Below are 16,729 nucleotides of genomic sequence, written 5' to 3' on the forward strand. Positions count from 1 at the left end.
ATATTGGTTTCGGCAGAAAATAAAGCTAAGAAGATGAAGAAAAAGAAGGAAAGCTAATAGATAAAGAGAGAAAAAAATATAATTTTTGTACAAAGAATTATTGACTTTCCATTCAAATTGCTTATGTTTAGAGATTAATAATTAATATTCCTATTTTATTGGAACTGTGTGCTATAAATATAAATATTTTTCTGCCACATCTATAATATTGAATTTCATGCTACGAATTTGTTATATTTCTTTTAGATTGTGACAGTTATGTAAAGTTTCCAATAAAATACACCTGCAACGATTTTGCTCAATCAAAGCATGCAGGTTCTATTACGAGAGTAAATGCGTAATCACGTTGGACATTTAATACTAAATCAGTCAATTTAATTCTAACAGTTAAAAATTAAAATGAGAACACATATCATTTTATCATGATTAAGTAATAAATGAGTATATAAAAGACACATGCCTTACTTTTATTGGTATGATATATATTGTTCGAATAACTATTACCTATTATGGGATAATATTTTAGAACACAAACAAAGATGCATAAATAGGTAGTTGCATGCACTTTTTAATTTCTTTTAGAACATAGGTCTTTTTGAAAGGAAATATTTAGTTTGACTCTAACGAGTCAGTTTATACCAAGTTATTTATCAATAAGTGGGAGGCTTGGACCATTTGTTTGCTTCTTTTTTTTTAAACGAGAGAACTATATTGAAATATTATGATCCCAAAATATTAAGATTTTGAAAATGTATACAACCGAATTCAAATTAACTTGGGATGGATTGTAGTAATTGTTTTTTGACGGGTTTAGGAATGCATTCAAATATTTGTCACATTAATTCACAGTTTACAACAATAACAAAACTTTAGGGTGAACTCTGCAATTTCCACATCCTATTGGACTGTATAAAGAGTCTTCAATAAGAACCCCTCATATACACGAGTTCAAAACTTGTAAACAAAGAACTCAAAACCCTAGCTTCCCACAAATTCCCTCCGCTCTTCAAAGTTTCTCTGTTCTGTACTTTTCTTCCTTGCTGAAGAATCAGTCGTTGAGGTACACTATTGAACTTTTTGTTTCTTTTCTCTTACTTTGCCCAATTACTGCGTTTTTTGTTTTGAAATTGTTGTCTTTCTATCGCTACAATATGCTCCAAGAAATACAAAATCCATATTGCATTATGTAATTGTGATTTGGGATTCATGTCCAGCATCTTTTACTTAAGACAAACCACAACAATTCAAAAAAAAAATAAAGAAGCTTTGCTAATTTTTAGAATTTGTTATTTTCCAGAACTGAAGGGTTAATTGCTCATGTTTTACTCCTTTTTTGTTTTATTTTTTCTACCTGGAGCTGATTGTATTGAAGGAAGTTGACCAATCTTAGGGTAAGAATCAATTTTATGCTAGGTGATTTCTTCCCATCTATCCAAGCCTTGGTGGATAGAGTTATCTGGTATCTGTTGCTGGTGGGAGGTGGCAGGTATCCCGTGGAATTAGTCGAGGTGCGCGCAAGCTGGCCCGGACACCACGGTTATCAAAAAAAAAAGAATCAATTTTATGCTAAATTTTGACCTTGGAGCTTGACAATTCGAAAAGTACTAACTTTGATACAAAAAAATCAATTTTTATACTAAATTTCTGATCTTGGAGCTTGACAATTCAAAAAGTACTAATTTTGATCCCGCTTTGTAATGCTAGCAAATTTTCTCAGTTAAAAGAAACAAATTTTTGATCAATTTGATGAAAAGACTTGGTTAAAGGTATTAGATTTGTGATTTATGGGAAACAATAAATTTAACTTAAAGAGACATGAGTTGAATAAACCCCACAACCAATTATGAAGACATTTATCTATGGAACTGCCATTGTTTTAGTGGGTTTTGTCTTGTACTGCAAGTGTGCAATTCAGCAGTACGTTAAGGTTGTTGTGGGAATGAGCACATTTTGTTGATGGCAAACAACATTTCTTACCTGTACAATCTTCAGTTAAGTTGAAAGTCATTCCGGAGGATTTTTTTTATTGTTCTTTCTGGAGGATTATCATTTCGTCTGTGCTCTGGTTTTAGGTGGATGTAGTCACATAAGTATGTCCTGGAATATTTTAGCTAGTTTGAGCCTTATTATACCTAAGGTTAGGATCTCATGCAATGCCTTTCTTATGATTCATCTCCCTGCAATGTTGATTTTTAGTGGTTATCGACCAGAAAAGTCAAAACGTGGTGACTGTACGTCTTTGTATTGCGCAGTGTCCACCTCTAAGATAGGGTACGTATCAATTTAAGCCATCTTCGAGCTATTCATTAGAAGGTAATATCTATTTGTTGTCTTCTAGAGTTCTAGTTAACTTTAGTTTGTAAAAGTCGTGTGAGGTCTGGAGCCTCTATTTATATAAAGAGCTTTTTTGTTTCTTTTGTAATGAGTAGTGGAACTCATTTAGAGTTTGCAGAAAAAAAAAGGAGGCTCTTTTTATACCTTATGATCTACTAGAATAGTTGTAAAGTTCCTCGGGAATCTCTTAAAGCCCAGTAAGATTTATTTAGTGCTTCCTTCTTAATTCGTTTAGTGTGCTCTAGACTTGCCTCTTAGCGAGATGTATATCGAAAAATGCAAGCTCGTGCAAGTTTTATCCTTTGCTATGGTATTTGTAGTTGATTCATATATATTATATGCCTTGGATCAGAAAATTTTAAAAACCAAAAGAGTCTCCTAAATTTTCTGATGCGCGTGAGGGACTTTGCTCTGTGATGGCTGAGCTTGCAGGGGTCCCCGCTAGTGATGCTACAGGAAAAAATCGTAGAGTCCAGGGTTCTGATCCCTTCTTGCGAAAGTTAAACAACTCTGCGTGTACTGTGGAGAATGGAAGATAGGTCTTCCGAGGACGTAGCCAGTAAATCGGTTTATGGTCTATTACTGAATGGATACTCACCACACCTTGCATGCAATTTTTTAAAACTTTTGTGAGGGTAGACTTGAACTCCGAAATGCTTGACATCTTCCTGACGCTGATCCCACCCAGTTGAAAAGGATGTCTTGTCCGGTAATGTGCTAGAAGCCGATTTATTTACTCGATGACAGGCCTATCAAACAAAGTTTGAAATACAATAATCTTAAAAGTTGAATTAGGACTCCTAGAAATTGCAAAATCAATTGTAGTTGGAGACTCAGAAAACCATTTGAATGTTACAATCAGATTTCAGTTTTGAGTCCTTTTCTATTTCAGAAAATGTGACTTTCAGTTTAAAATACTTCTAGGGGAAAAACCTGATGGTAGGTGGTGGCTACATTCTGATACTTCAATTTTCTTTACCAATGCATACACTGTTAACTCTCTTATGTCAAATGATACTGTAACTTACTCTGATAGTATTGATTTTATGATTTATACTGGTTTTGTAAGTTGTATCCTGATAATTTACTGCTTTTGAGATGCTACAGAGTGAGGAATCGAAAATGAGTGGAACAGGAGAGAAAGGATCAGCAACCACCAAGACTCCAGCAGATTTTCTCAAGTCTATTCGTGGACGACCTGTTGTTGTTAAATTGAACTCAGGTGTTGACTATCGAGGTTAGTAACTCTGGTTCCTTCTGTTTCTTATATTTCTTTTGAACTTACTGTTCTCTTGCTTATACATTGTAACTATTTATAGTTTTATACTCAACAACATGACTAAACCGTAGTGTCGCGTATACTAGTAACAAATGTAGTGGTAGTTGCCCTTTACTCACCTCAGGATTTGTATTTGGACCTCTAATAAATAGTAACAAGAGTAGATGAAATGTTCCTTGAGATACTAAAGCTTCGACACAGCAATAAGGTTCTAATAGAGTGAAAAGTTGAGTATTCTCACGTTACAGATATTTATTTTCTGATCATCACATTTCAAATATTTGTTAGTCCATGTGATGTAGATGACCATCATTTTCCTTATTAAGCAAACAATGACAACCATTTGCATTGACTATTAATGGTCTATAGATCAAACTAGCGCTCATCCCAATTTACCTGTGTAATAAATATCTAAACTGATGGGTTGTAAAGTAAGAGTTGCTCTGTAATAAAATATAATAAAATCTTTACTTACCAAAAAAAAGTTGTTCTGTAATAAAAATTGTACTAATACTTTGTGAAAAATTGGTCTTGGTGGTAAGCATCCGTAACATGCATTCTGGGAGAGAAACTAAGCCTTTTGCCCTGAAGTTAGTAATCATTTGATGCAATTAACATACTGAACATTCATTCTGAGAGATTTAACCATATGCAAAAGTTGGAAATACTGTATGCAAAGTTTGTGTGCACTGTGTATAGACAAGAGTGAGTTGTTCTAGTGGTGGGCACCCTCCACTTCCAACCAAGAGGTTGTGAGTTCGAGTCATCCCAAGAGCAGGGTGGGGAGTTCTTGGAGGGAGGGAGCCGAGGGTCTATCGGAAATAACCTCTCTACCCCAGGGTAGGGGTAAGGTCTGCGTACACACTACCCTCCCCAAACCCCACTAGTGAGATTATATTGGGTTGTTGTTGTTGTTGTGTAACTGGTTAATATACTTTATTGTTCTCTGGATCTCCTATATGAATGATTGCTTTTATTAGTTGTTTTGTATATTTGCCAATGGGTTCCTGAATAAAATGTTATGTTGAGAGAAACCTTTATATGAACTTCTCTGTCCTTTCTTGGTTCTTATGAATGCTTCATTGCATTGTTACTTTGTATTGGTCTCCTCCTCTGCAATATATTCTTGATGTAGTGTATTTTAGAGGGAAATTTTCAGCTAGAATCCTTCTGAGCCATCACATTTATGGATTCAGCTATTCTCGTGTGAGCATCTTCTCCTGCTCGTCCCGTTCCACTTGAAATTTTTGACTTGTGTTCCTTTAACAATTCAATGAATTTGATTTATTTTACTAATTAGTATACTTTAGCCAGGACATGGCGAGGCTTCAGATTTTCGAGGATATGGCCCTTGATAAGGAGCTGTGGAGGTCGAGTATTAGGGTTGTAGGTTAGGAGGTAGTTGAGTCTTTCCTTAGTTCGTACATTTGTGAGGCTAGCTTGGTAGGGTTTTTGTCTAAGACAGCTAGTGGCAATGTTGTGTCTTACTACTCTTTCGTTTTTCATAGAGCCGACTCTATTTAATGGTTACCGCTTTTGCTCTGCACCTATTTTCTGGCTTTCATGATGTTGTTACTTTTTTCTTATGGTATATGTTGGTGGTACTTATATTGTCTCTTTTCTTTTCTTTTCGTCTTCTTGAGCCGAGTGCCTTTCGGAAACAACCTCTCTACTCCTCGGGGTAGGGGTAAGGTTTGCGTACACACTAACCTCCACAGACCCCATTAGTGAGATTTTAATGGGTCGTTGTTGTTGTTTATACTTTAGCCACAGTTAAAAAATAATTTTTCCTATCATTCCGCCAATGACTTATACTATATTTTGGCGGAATGATGGGAAAGAAGGTTATGTTTTAACTATGGTTAAAATATATTTGCTAGTAAAATAAATCAGATTATTGAATTGTTAAAGGATCATGTGTCAAAAATTTAAAAATTTAAACTAGAATTGGATGAGCAAGAAAGGATGCTCGTTGGAGAGGAGCTGAATCCAAACAATATGACACGTCAAAATGGGTGGGCTAACTAAGTTTTATGTTTACAACATCAGTGAAAAAATCGTAACACATGACCCAAATGGAGACTGAAGTTTGAAGAATACTTTAATGAGAGTCAACCATAAAGTTCTGTGAGTACTAATTTTGAGGTCCCTTTGTTTATGGAAAAGACTAGACAATATTAGGTTTCCTGAGGGAGAAGGATGGTTTGTAGGGTGAGGGGAAGAATGCTCTAACTGATTGAGCTACTTCAGTTATATATTGATAGATTTGGAAGAAAAAGGATATAAATTCGAGTCTGACAGTGAATCAGAGAGAGGGAATGTGAAAGACTGTTGACCATGGTTATGAAGTTTGAGTTAATACAATAAACCTGATCCATTGAATTTCATATGGGATGTGTCAAAAACTTAATATAGAACCAGAGGAACTTAAATCGGTACTAACAGGCTATGTTGCTCGCACTCTCCAAAATTGTTGTCGCACCCGTATCGGATCCTTCAAAAATGCATTACTTTTGGGGGATGCGACACGCACCCGATGACATTTTTGAAGAGACCGAGCAACATAGCTAACGGGAGAGGAGCCAAGTCTTACATTACATACACCACATGCTGCAAGGCTTATCCAATTCATTTATATACGCCACTACTCCTTTAATATCTGCACTTGATGACTCCAAAACAACAAAAATAATGACTACGCATCAATCTCAAAGCAAGTGCGGGTCGGATATATGTATCCTCACTGACAATGTCACTCTGTTTAAGCTCATCGTAGACCATTATTATACGAAATAAAATGTACTGGAAGTTCTCTAATTCATCATAACACTGACTAGCTTTACGATGGCTATCAGCCTACCGCAAACCACCTCCTTTACTCGGGGTTGGGACCGGTAATATGAGGAAGCTCACGCAGGCAGAGTTAACTTTTTCTTTCAACCTGCATAGTTACGTGGTAAGGCGGAAGCTTTGTTAGAGTGAGGTCTTCACATGCAATCTAGCTAAAAACCTTACTGCTGGCCTAAGTTAAATATCATTGCAAATTGCTGAAGACCTTCAGCTGGTAATGTTCATCTTTCAATATGTTGGAGGAAAACTCTAACTCAAGTAAATGCTAATTGTTATTGTATGGTGTAGGTATCCTAGCCTGCTTAGATGGATACATGAATATAGCAATGGAACAAACAGAAGAATATGTAAATGGGCAATTGAAGAACAAATATGGTGATGCCTTCATACGGGGAAATAATGGTAAGCAAAAAACTCGTTATCTAACTCTGCACTAGTTTACCTGTGCCTCTAATGATTCGAAGGTAATATTGAGAGTTTTTCTGCATGCAGTGCTTTACATCAGCACATCCAAGAGGACGCTGGGAGAGGGAGCTTAGCATCGTGCTTACGAGTGATATCCTGGCAGTTTTAATTATGTAACTGGCCTTTCACGACTTGTTTATGAATTTTCTCTGAATGTTGTAATTTGTGTAGGTTTTGGTAGACCATGGATGCTATCTTGATTGCTGTTTCTTTACTGAGTCAATGCCATTTTTCCCATTGCCAAGATGAAGAAATAGCAACTTTTCATGGTGGATCTGTATTTGGGTTAACAGTTTCATTCTGACTTTATTTGACTAATAGATGCATATATAATTTACTCGCCTTTGATTCACCTAATCTACAAATTTGCGATATTGGTTTAGTGTAGCTTTATCGTTTAAATGCCATTTGTCAGTCTTCAGTACCCCGCTTCTTGTGTTATTAAGCGCAGAAAAAGTTAATCTCTGCATCTGGTGTTTAGTGTAAACACAAGTCAATGGATAAATAACATGTGATTTCACCTAGTGTAAAATTTATTGCACTTGGTGTTTATACTAAATTAATGGATGCATAATATGCAGCTATCATATACACATTTGTCATTTAATTATAGTTAATGATATTTATTCTTACTTTAGTTTTAAACAGCATAAGATAAATTGCTTAGTTTGGTGTAAATACTTGGGTAAGTATTTACTACTGTTATCGCTAAATGAGAGTTAATTAATATATATTTTCACCTCAATTTATTACTTTAACTGTGGGTATTCTGATATTAATGTTAATTGAAATTCATGTTGGGTCTACAAATTTACAGAGCATTCAGCGTATTGGAATCTGCTTCCGCTTCTCTATCCTGAGATATCTCAATGGCAATGCATCTTTGCAAATTGGAATATTAAATGATATGTAAAACTTGGCATTTATATCTATAGAGAACTAGAATCTAGTATAGTTGGTACTGCAAGATATTATGTTCGTTCTTATTAGAATTATAAAGTATGAAAATGGTTTTCTTTGCATAAAAGGCAAGTTATGATTGTAGGTTGTGTGACCAAAAATACACAATTCTACTAATTGAAGTTTAAATATATGCTATTAACCAAACCTTTTTTCTCACTCATTTTTGCTTGAAATTTCTTTGTTCCTTTTGCAATTCTCATCATCTCACTTGGGCAATTTACTCGTTTTACTCGTCGAACAAGGCCCCTGCTTAATATGTGGCATATGCACTTGTCTTTTTGGCGTTTACACAATATACAAGTAAGATTCTCCCCATTTTCAAAGCTATTTAGAAAACTTCATAAAAAGTTTTGTCCATACCTCAAGGAATATAATATACTCTTCCTACCTTCCAAGCCTCATTTAAATTTCTTTTAAAGTATATAATATAAAATATAAAGCTCTTCCTCCCTCCACCATTGTCACCTTATTCTTTCTTAATCTCCAAATTATGGGAACCTTAAAGAAAATTGGTCAAGGAGCTCTCCAATTTATGGGCCAAGCCATCTCAAAAATTGGTCAAAGTTTTCAGGGTGTGTATAAGCCGCTTTTCAAACATCAGTCATATATTTTCAACTTCTGTATTGTTTCTCATGTTATGTAGAGTGATCATAAGGGGATTTTTGTGAGTTATTGTTGTTTAACCGTCTGATATACGGAGTACATTGAGCCGGGCTAATCTGGATACACATTGGGTAGGCCTATTAAGGGGGGTAAAACACTCCCTGCCAAGAAGTTTTTCATTTTAAAATTCAACTCGTAATTTTTAGTTAAGCGTGGAGAGATTTTTACAAGTGAAACTGCTATATTGCATCTTTATCCTTTCTAATGCTTTTGTCATTTATTTTGCAGGAAGAGATGAGAAGATTGACGATGAAATTATAGAAATATGTTACGACAAATATTTTAGAAGGACGTCTGCTGATTTTTACCATGCAATTTGCCAAACGGTCGAGTAAAATAGTTTTTCATATTACTAAAATTTGATATATGCATGTGATGTAACTGATTAAAAAGGAATTCATTTTTTCTTTAAAAAAGATTAAACAAATTTATCTTTGAGAAAATGATTTTTAAATATAAAAAAATTAGCTAAGATATGATCTATATTGTTTGCAACTTGTTTATATTGTGTTTAATTTTCCTAAATTTTATGATCTTTATGTTTACAAAATTTTTAACCATGCCTGATTTCATTATTGTTAATTGATCACATTGCCCCATCGAGAAGAAATTTTGAAGCACTGTTTTGGGGTCATCGAGAAGAAAATTTAGTAAATTTTTTTAATCAACCACAAGGATAAAAGAAAAAAAAAAAACAGAAGAATAAAAGAAACTAAAAGTTTTTCTCTCTCTTTTATTTTTGTTTTCTGTAGAGAAATTAATAGAAGGCAGGGGAGTACGCAGATTAAGATTCCAAGCACTACAACTCTGGTGCGAGTATACAAAGTAAGTTTGTTCTCTTCCATTTTATAAAAAATTGATATTTGAGAATTTCTTCTCTTATTTGTTGGTTTTCATTTATCGCTGTCTACAAATTTCATATCATATTTAATTCAAATTCGTAATATTTGGGGGGGGGGGGGGGGGGGGGAGAAAGGAGTGTGTTTCCTGATGTTCTGCTATAGTGAGTAATATTTTATAATTTTACTTGTTGGTAAAATTAAAGTTGTAACAAAAAATAGTTATGACGTTTCTCTTACTCATTAATGCAATAGCCAAAAGTTAATTAATTAGAAGATTTTTGGGGAATTTTATTTTTCAGAAGTATCACAAAGTTGAAGGAAGAAAACTGACAAAGGACGAGTTTCGAAAAATTGTTGGTGATCTAATTCGTGAATCAGGAGTTACTGGATTTGGAGCCAAAGATACATTGTTTTATCTATTTGGAGTTCCTGTGACAACATTATTTATCAAGCAAAGAATAAAGCCACAAGCAATTTCTGATGAGATTTTCATTCCTGCTGTTACTTCTGCTACTGTACTTGTTCTTGCCAAATTCAATAAGGTCTAAGAAATCAAAACAATTTCTTCAGTTTTACCGATTCGAATATGTACGGTAATAACTATGCTTCAGTCTCAAACAAGTTTGAAGAACTGATCAGAATATGTAGCTACAATTAAATGCAATCATTTGACACTTTGTATCTTCTTTTTAAATCCAGTTATCTGTTTAAGTTTTATGGATCGACGATGCTACACATATTTACACCTTCAGGTCAAATATATTGCAGTTAGAGGTAAATCTCTATAATAAATATGGAAAAGGGTCAAAATTACCCTTGAAGTATTGATATTGGTTAAAAAAATATCATCCCTCCACCTATTTGAATAAAAATGCCCCTAAAGTTATCTTTTGGGCTCAATGTTACCCTTATTACTAAAAGAAATTTTCGAAGAAAAAAGAAAATTTAACTAATATCTACATGTCACCGTCCCATTGACCTAACGTAAATCCTAAGCCAAATTATAGTTAAATCCATCCGTAACCCGCCCGGATATTGACCGGCCTCAATTTTAAAATATAACTCTCTCTCACACTCATACACACACCTCTCTCCCTCTTCATCATTTTCGTTTTAATGAGCGTTTTTGTATGAATTGTATGTCTATGGTTGTTCATGAGGCAAACCCAAAATTGAGTTCTTTATTAGAATTATTTTTATGGAAGATGGAAGGAAGTGCCATATTCTTTTTTATGCCAAAATGTTTAGATCTTGTTTTGTTTGTGCAATGGGTATCTTTATCGTGTAAGTTTTTTATTCGTTATTTCTAGGGTTTTTCTTCATTACTTTTTTGTCATTCCCCTATGAAAATCTGATGATTATTTCTAATTTTTTACTGCATATGTAATTTGCATTTCAATTTTAAATTTATTTTGCCTTTTGTTCTATTAATATGTAAGCTTTTTTCCTCTGTATAACGGGTATTATTCAATTTGTCACATTTCAAACACACTAGGTTCATATGATTTACTAATAATAGTTGGTAATTTTTTAGATAATTTCTTCACTGGTATTTTCTTCTTTTGAATTCTTTTTTGTTATCATGGATTTCATTTTCTAGATTATATTACTATGCTAAGTCTAGTAAAAAAAGGATTTTCTACTCATAATATAACGACCCAACCGGTCGTTTTGAGTGTATTAGCCCCGATCCCCCATTTACTGCTTCCCCCATATCTTTTTCTGCTTATGAGACTTGCCGGGAGGTTTTGTTGTGGTTTCAGAGTGATTTGGGACACTTTGTCCCTAAAACGGAAGCTTAAGTCTTAGGATTTTGACTGTAGTCGGATTTATGTGACGACGACTCCGGAATATAGTTCCGTCAGTTCCGATAGCTCCGTTGGGTAATTTTGGACTTAGGAGCGTGTCTGGACTGTGAATTTGAGGTCTGTAGCTGCTTTAGGCTTGAAATGGCGAAAGTCAAATTTTTGGAGATTTTGACCGGAAGTGAACTTTTTGATATCAGGGTCGGATTCCGATTCCGAAAGTTGGAGTAGGTCCGTAATATTAAATATGACTTGTGTGCAAAATTTGAGGTCAATCGGACGTGGTTTGATAGGTTTCAGAATCGGTTGTAGAAGTTTGAAGTTTCAAAGTTCATTAAGTTTGAATTGGAGGGCGATTCGTATTTTTTAGCGTTGTTTGATGTGATTTGTGGGTTCAACTAAGTTCGTATGGTGTTTTAGGACTTGTTGGTATGTTTGGTTTAGGTACCGGGGGCCTCGGGTGAGTTTCGGATGGTTAACAGATCATTTTTGGACTTAGAAGAATTTCTTTTGCTGGGCTGGTTCTGGTGTAATCTCACATGCGCAAGGCTAACCGCAGGTGCGAGCAATATGGCGCATAAGCGGAGTTGGGAGATTTGGTCAGGGGTCGCAGGTGCGTGGAAAATGGCACATCTACGATGTCCGCAGATGCGCTAGAGGAACCGCAGGCGCGGAAGGAGACCGCAGAAGCGGACCATTGTCCGCAGGTGCGTACACGCAGGTGCGACCACCTGATCACAGAAGCGGTCCCAGTCACCTTAAGCCACGTCCGCACCTGCGATGGAATTTCCACAGGTGCGGCGTCGCAGGTGCGACTAGAGGCCCGCAAGTGCGAAAACGCTAGGCAGAATAGACCAAGTTCAAGAGTTTTATCCCATTTTCAGTTTTGGGTCTTTGAGAAATCGGATTGAGGCGATAATTCAAGAATTTTTCAGAAAGAACTTTGGGGTAATTATTCTTAACTAGTTTATGGTTATATTCCACTAATCTATAGTTGTTTTCATCATTTAATTAAGGAATTTGGTTGAGAAATTTGGGGAAAAAGATTGGAAGTTCTTCAACTAAGTTTTGCGTTTTGATTCGGATTTTGATATCGTATTTGGATAATTTTGGTACGAGTGAACTCGTGAGCGAATGAGTGTTCATATTTTATAACTTTTATCCGATTTCGAGATGTGGGCTCGGGTCGACCTTTTAGGACGAATTTCGAATTTTTTGTTAAAGTCTTGATTTCATTAATTAGATTAGTCTATTGTAGTTGTATTTATGATATGTAATTATTTTTGGATAGATTTGGGCCATTCAGAGTCGAATAATCGAGAAAAAGGCATTCTTACGGATTGATTGAGCTTGGTTCGAGGTATGTGGCTTGCCTAACCTTGTGTGTGGGGAAATCTCCTTAGGATTTGGTATTGTTGTGATATGTGAGCGCCTGTACGTGAGGTGACGAGTGCGTATACGGGCTATTTGTTGTAAAACCTGATTTTTACTGAGTAGTAACCTGTTCTCATTCTTAATTGAGTTATACCAATATGTGTAGTTATCCTGTTTAGTCTAATATTGCATGTCTACGTGCTTTAACTGCTTATTTAAAATTATGTACAACATGCCTAGTTGATTTCCATCTTTTCCTTGTTCTTTATCAGTCTTAACTGTAGAATTCTTGTTGTTAACTGTGGTATTTATTGGTTGAGCTGTGTGTTTACTTTTGAGACTACGAGGCGGTTCCTCTTGAGTTCTCCCTGCACATTTACTTTTGAGATTACGAGGCGGTTCCTCAGGAGTTCTCCCTGCACATTTACTTTAGAGACTACGAGGCGGTTCCTCGGGAGTTCTCCCTGCACATTTACTTTTGAGACTACGAGGCGGTACCTCGGAAGTTCTCCCTGTACATTTACTTTTGAGACTACGAGGCGGTACCTCGGGAGCTCTCCCTGTATATTTACTTTTGAGACTACAAAGCGGTACCTCGGGAGTTCTCCCTGCATATTTATTTTGGGACTACGTGACGGTATCTCGGGAGATCCCCTGCTGTTTATCCCTGTGTGTTGTACTATTATTTCACTGTGTTTTCCTTTTGTTAAATTCCAGTCTCTTATTATACTGTTATATTCTTCTGCTTTATTTATTATATACCAGTGTGCCTGACCTGACCTCGTCACTACTCTACCGAGGATAGGCTTGGCACTTACTGGGTACCGTTGTGGTGTACTCATGCTACTCTTCTACACATATTTTGTGTGTAGATCAAGGTAATTCTTATCAGCCTCACTATTAGCTGAGAGTGTTTGCTGCTGTACAGGGACTTCAAGGTACATATGCCGCATCCGCAGACCTTAGAGTCCCCTTCTATTCTCTTATATGTCATTTACCTTATGTATTTCTTTTATGAAACTCTGGTGTATAGAGATACTAGATTTCTTCTGTAGCTTGTGACTTATGATGTTCCGGTTTTTGAGAATACCGTGTATTACTAGAGTGTTGGTTATTGTACATGCCGAGCGGCATTGTTACCAGTTATTTAGTTATATATTGCAGTTAGTTGTTAAGTTTTCCTTCCATTTTTGTTATTTCTGTATTTTGTTAGGCTTACCTAGTCGTAGAGACTAGGTGCCGTCACGACGTCTTACGGAGGGAGAATTGGGTCGTGACAAGTTGGTATCAGATCTCTAGGTTCATAGGTGTCGTGAGTCACAAGCAAGTTTAGTAGTGTCTCGCGGATCGGTACAGAGACGTCTGTATTTATCTTCGGGAGGCTATGGAACTATTAGGAAGAATTTTATTTCTTTGATTCCTTGTCGTGCAGAATTGTTGACTTCGAAATTCTAAACTTTTATATTCTATTCTCTCACAGATGGTGAGGACACGTACATATGGATTTGATGACCAGGCACCTGCGCCCCCTGCTAGAGCCACGAGAGGCCGAGGACGTCCACGCGGTGCATCTAGAGCACCCGCACGAGCTGCTAGAGAGGAGCCCCCAGTAGCTCCAGCTAGAGGGCAGACACCTGAGATACATGTTGCTTCACCATCTCTCCAAGAGACTCTAGCACATTATCTGAGCATGTTCAACACCTTGGCTCGGGCTGAATTGATTCCACTTACTCCTGCCACGTCTCAGGCCGGGGGAGGAGCACAGACTCCCGTCGCTGGTACTCCAGAGCAGCGGGTTCAGGTCGACCAGGTTCCAGAGATTATACCGATGCAGCTGGTAGCTCAAACTCAGCCCGAGCTTAGGGTAGCAGTTTCTGAGGCGGAGCAGCTCAGACTTGAGAGGTACAAGAAGTACTACCCTCCTACCTTCAGTGGATTGGCGTCAGAGGATGCCAGGGTTTTCTGGAGGAGTGTCACCGTATTCTCTGTACTATGGGCGTAGCAGAGTCGAGTGGAGTTTCTTTTACTGCATTCCAACTTATAGGAGCAACCTATCAGTGGTGGCGTGTTTATGAGTTGGGTAGTCCGGCTGAGGCAACTTCACTTACATGGACTCAGTTCTCAGACATGTTCTTGAGGGAGTATAATCCTCAGAGTCTTAGAGATACATGGCGTGCAGAGTTTGAGCAGTTGTGCCAGGGTGCTATGACTGTGTTAGAGTATGCAATTCGCTTTAGTAATTTGGCCCGACATGCACCAGCCTTGGTTGCCACAGTTCGAGAGAGGGTTCGTCGGTTTATTGAGGGACTGTACCCCAGTATTAGGCTTAGCATGGCCCGGGATTTAGAGATGGATATTTCTTAGCAGCAGGTTGTGAGTATTTCTAGGATATTGAAGGGTATGCTTGCTCGGGAGAGAGAGGAGAGGGAGGCCAAGAGGTCTCGAGAGTCTGGAACTTATAGTGGTACTCATGCCCTAGCTGTAGTTCGCCATGGTAGGGGTTATGTGAATCGCCTGGTTCATTCAGCTCTTTCAGCCGCCAGTGGTATTCCGACCCCTTCTAGGCCCCAAGAGCCTTATTATGCACCGCCAGTGTCTAGTGTGCCTCCTGCACGGGGTGTTTTTAGCGGTCAGTCCAGTAGACCTGGCCCGAGCCTGTCACAGCAGCCACGCTCTACGAGAGCTTGTTTTAAGTGTGGCGACACCCGCCATATGGTGAGGGATTGCCCAGACTTAGGAGGGGTGCACCTCCACAGACTTCTCATGCGCAACGTGTTCCACCGGGTCCTCAGGCTATGATTACAGCACCAGCTACCGCCCCACCTGCTCAGCCAACTCGAGTTAGAGTTCAGGGAGGTAGAGGTCGCCCTAGAGGGGGAGGCCAGGCCAGATATTATTCTCTTCCTGCTCGTACAGAGGCAGTTGCTTCCGACTCTATCATTACAAGTATTGCCCCAGTCTGTCAAAGAGATGCGTCAGTTTTATTTGATCCAGGATCCACTTATTCCTACGTGTCCTCTTATTTTGCCCCGTATTTGGGCGTATCTCAGGATTCCTCGAGTTCCCCTATTTATGTGTCTACTCTTGTGGGAGATTCTCTTGTTGTGGACCACGTGTATCAGTCGTGTTTGATTTCTCTTAGTGGTTTTGAGACCAGAGTCGATTTATTATTGCTCAGTATGGTAGACTTTGATGTTATTTTGGGCATGGACAGGTTGTCACCCGATTATGCTATTCTTGATTGTCATGCCAAAATCGTGACGCTGGCTATGCTAGGAATACCGCGATTAGAGTGGAGAGGTACCTTAGAGTATAATCCCAACAGAGTTATTTCATTTTTTAAAGCTCAACGAATGGTTGATAAGGGATGTGACGCGTATCTAGCTTATGTGAGAGATGTCAGTATTGATACCCCTATAGTTGAGTCAGTCCAAATAGTGAGGGATTTTCCATATGTATTTCCATGTGATCTTTCGGGCATGCCGCCCGACAGAGATATTGATTTTGGCATTGATTTGTTGCCGGGCACTCAGCCCATCTCTATTCCTCCATATTGTATGGCTCCTCCTGAGTTGAAGGATCAGTTACAAGAGTTGCTTGATAAGGGCTTCATTCGACCTAGTGTGTCACTTTGCGGTGCTCCCGTCTTATTTGTGAAGAAGAATGATAGTTCTATGCGGATGTGTATTGATTACCGCCAGTTGAACAAAGTCACAGTGAAGAACATGTATCCATTGCCTCGTATTGATGACCTATTTGATCAGTTACAGGGTGCTAGAGTGTTTTCCAAGATTGACTTACGTTTAGGCTATCATCAATTGAAGATTCAGGAGCCAGATATCCCGAAGACTGCTTTGAGGACTCGGTATGGTCACTACGAGTTTCTTGTAATGTCATTTGGCTGACCAACGCCCCAACAGCTTTTATGCACTTGATGCACAGTGTGTTCCGGTCTTATCTTGACTCTTTCATCATTGTGTTTATTGATGACATTCTGGTGTACTCCCGGACTCGGGAGGATCATGAGCAACACCTGATGACTATGCTTCAGACCTTGAGAGAAAAGAAATTATATGCAAAAATTTTAAAGTGTGAATTTTGGGTAGACTCGGTGGCATTCTTGGGTCATGTAGTATCGAGTAAGGGGATCCAGG

The 16,729-nt window shown here is 37.8% G+C and overlaps 2 protein-coding genes and 1 long non-coding RNA gene across 3 annotated transcripts; 2 read left to right on the forward strand and 1 right to left on the reverse strand.

Annotated features, from left to right (window-relative positions):
- Positions 1 to 912: 912 nt before the first annotated feature.
- Positions 913 to 7,280, forward strand: LOC104098208 (sm-like protein LSM36B). The gene is made up of 4 exons (XM_009604881.4): positions 913 to 1,060; positions 3,442 to 3,571; positions 6,752 to 6,865; positions 6,956 to 7,280. The coding sequence occupies exons 2-4, from the start codon at positions 3,457 to 3,459 to the stop codon at positions 7,000 to 7,002; spliced, it is 276 nt and encodes a 91-aa protein (XP_009603176.1). The 5' UTR covers positions 913 to 1,060; positions 3,442 to 3,456; the 3' UTR covers positions 7,003 to 7,280.
- LOC138903475 (uncharacterized) lies at positions 3,467 to 3,799 on the reverse strand. Its single transcript, XR_011412583.1, has 2 exons — positions 3,667 to 3,799; positions 3,467 to 3,625 (listed from the first exon to the last, which is right to left on the reverse strand). It is a non-coding gene; the product is annotated as an uncharacterized lncRNA (long non-coding RNA).
- A 972-nt stretch (positions 7,281 to 8,252) lies between the features above and the next one.
- On the forward strand, positions 8,253 to 10,090 carry LOC104098192 (uncharacterized). Its single transcript, XM_009604866.4, has 4 exons — positions 8,253 to 8,463; positions 8,783 to 8,885; positions 9,307 to 9,379; positions 9,696 to 10,090. The coding sequence occupies exons 1-4, from the start codon at positions 8,382 to 8,384 to the stop codon at positions 9,942 to 9,944; spliced, it is 507 nt and encodes a 168-aa protein (XP_009603161.1). The 5' UTR covers positions 8,253 to 8,381; the 3' UTR covers positions 9,945 to 10,090.
- The last annotated feature ends 6,639 nt before the right edge of the window (positions 10,091 to 16,729 follow it).

Source organism: Nicotiana tomentosiformis, chromosome 12 (assembly GCF_000390325.3).
Source record: "Nicotiana tomentosiformis chromosome 12, ASM39032v3, whole genome shotgun sequence".
Classification (NCBI taxonomy): domain Eukaryota; kingdom Viridiplantae; phylum Streptophyta; class Magnoliopsida; order Solanales; family Solanaceae; genus Nicotiana; species Nicotiana tomentosiformis.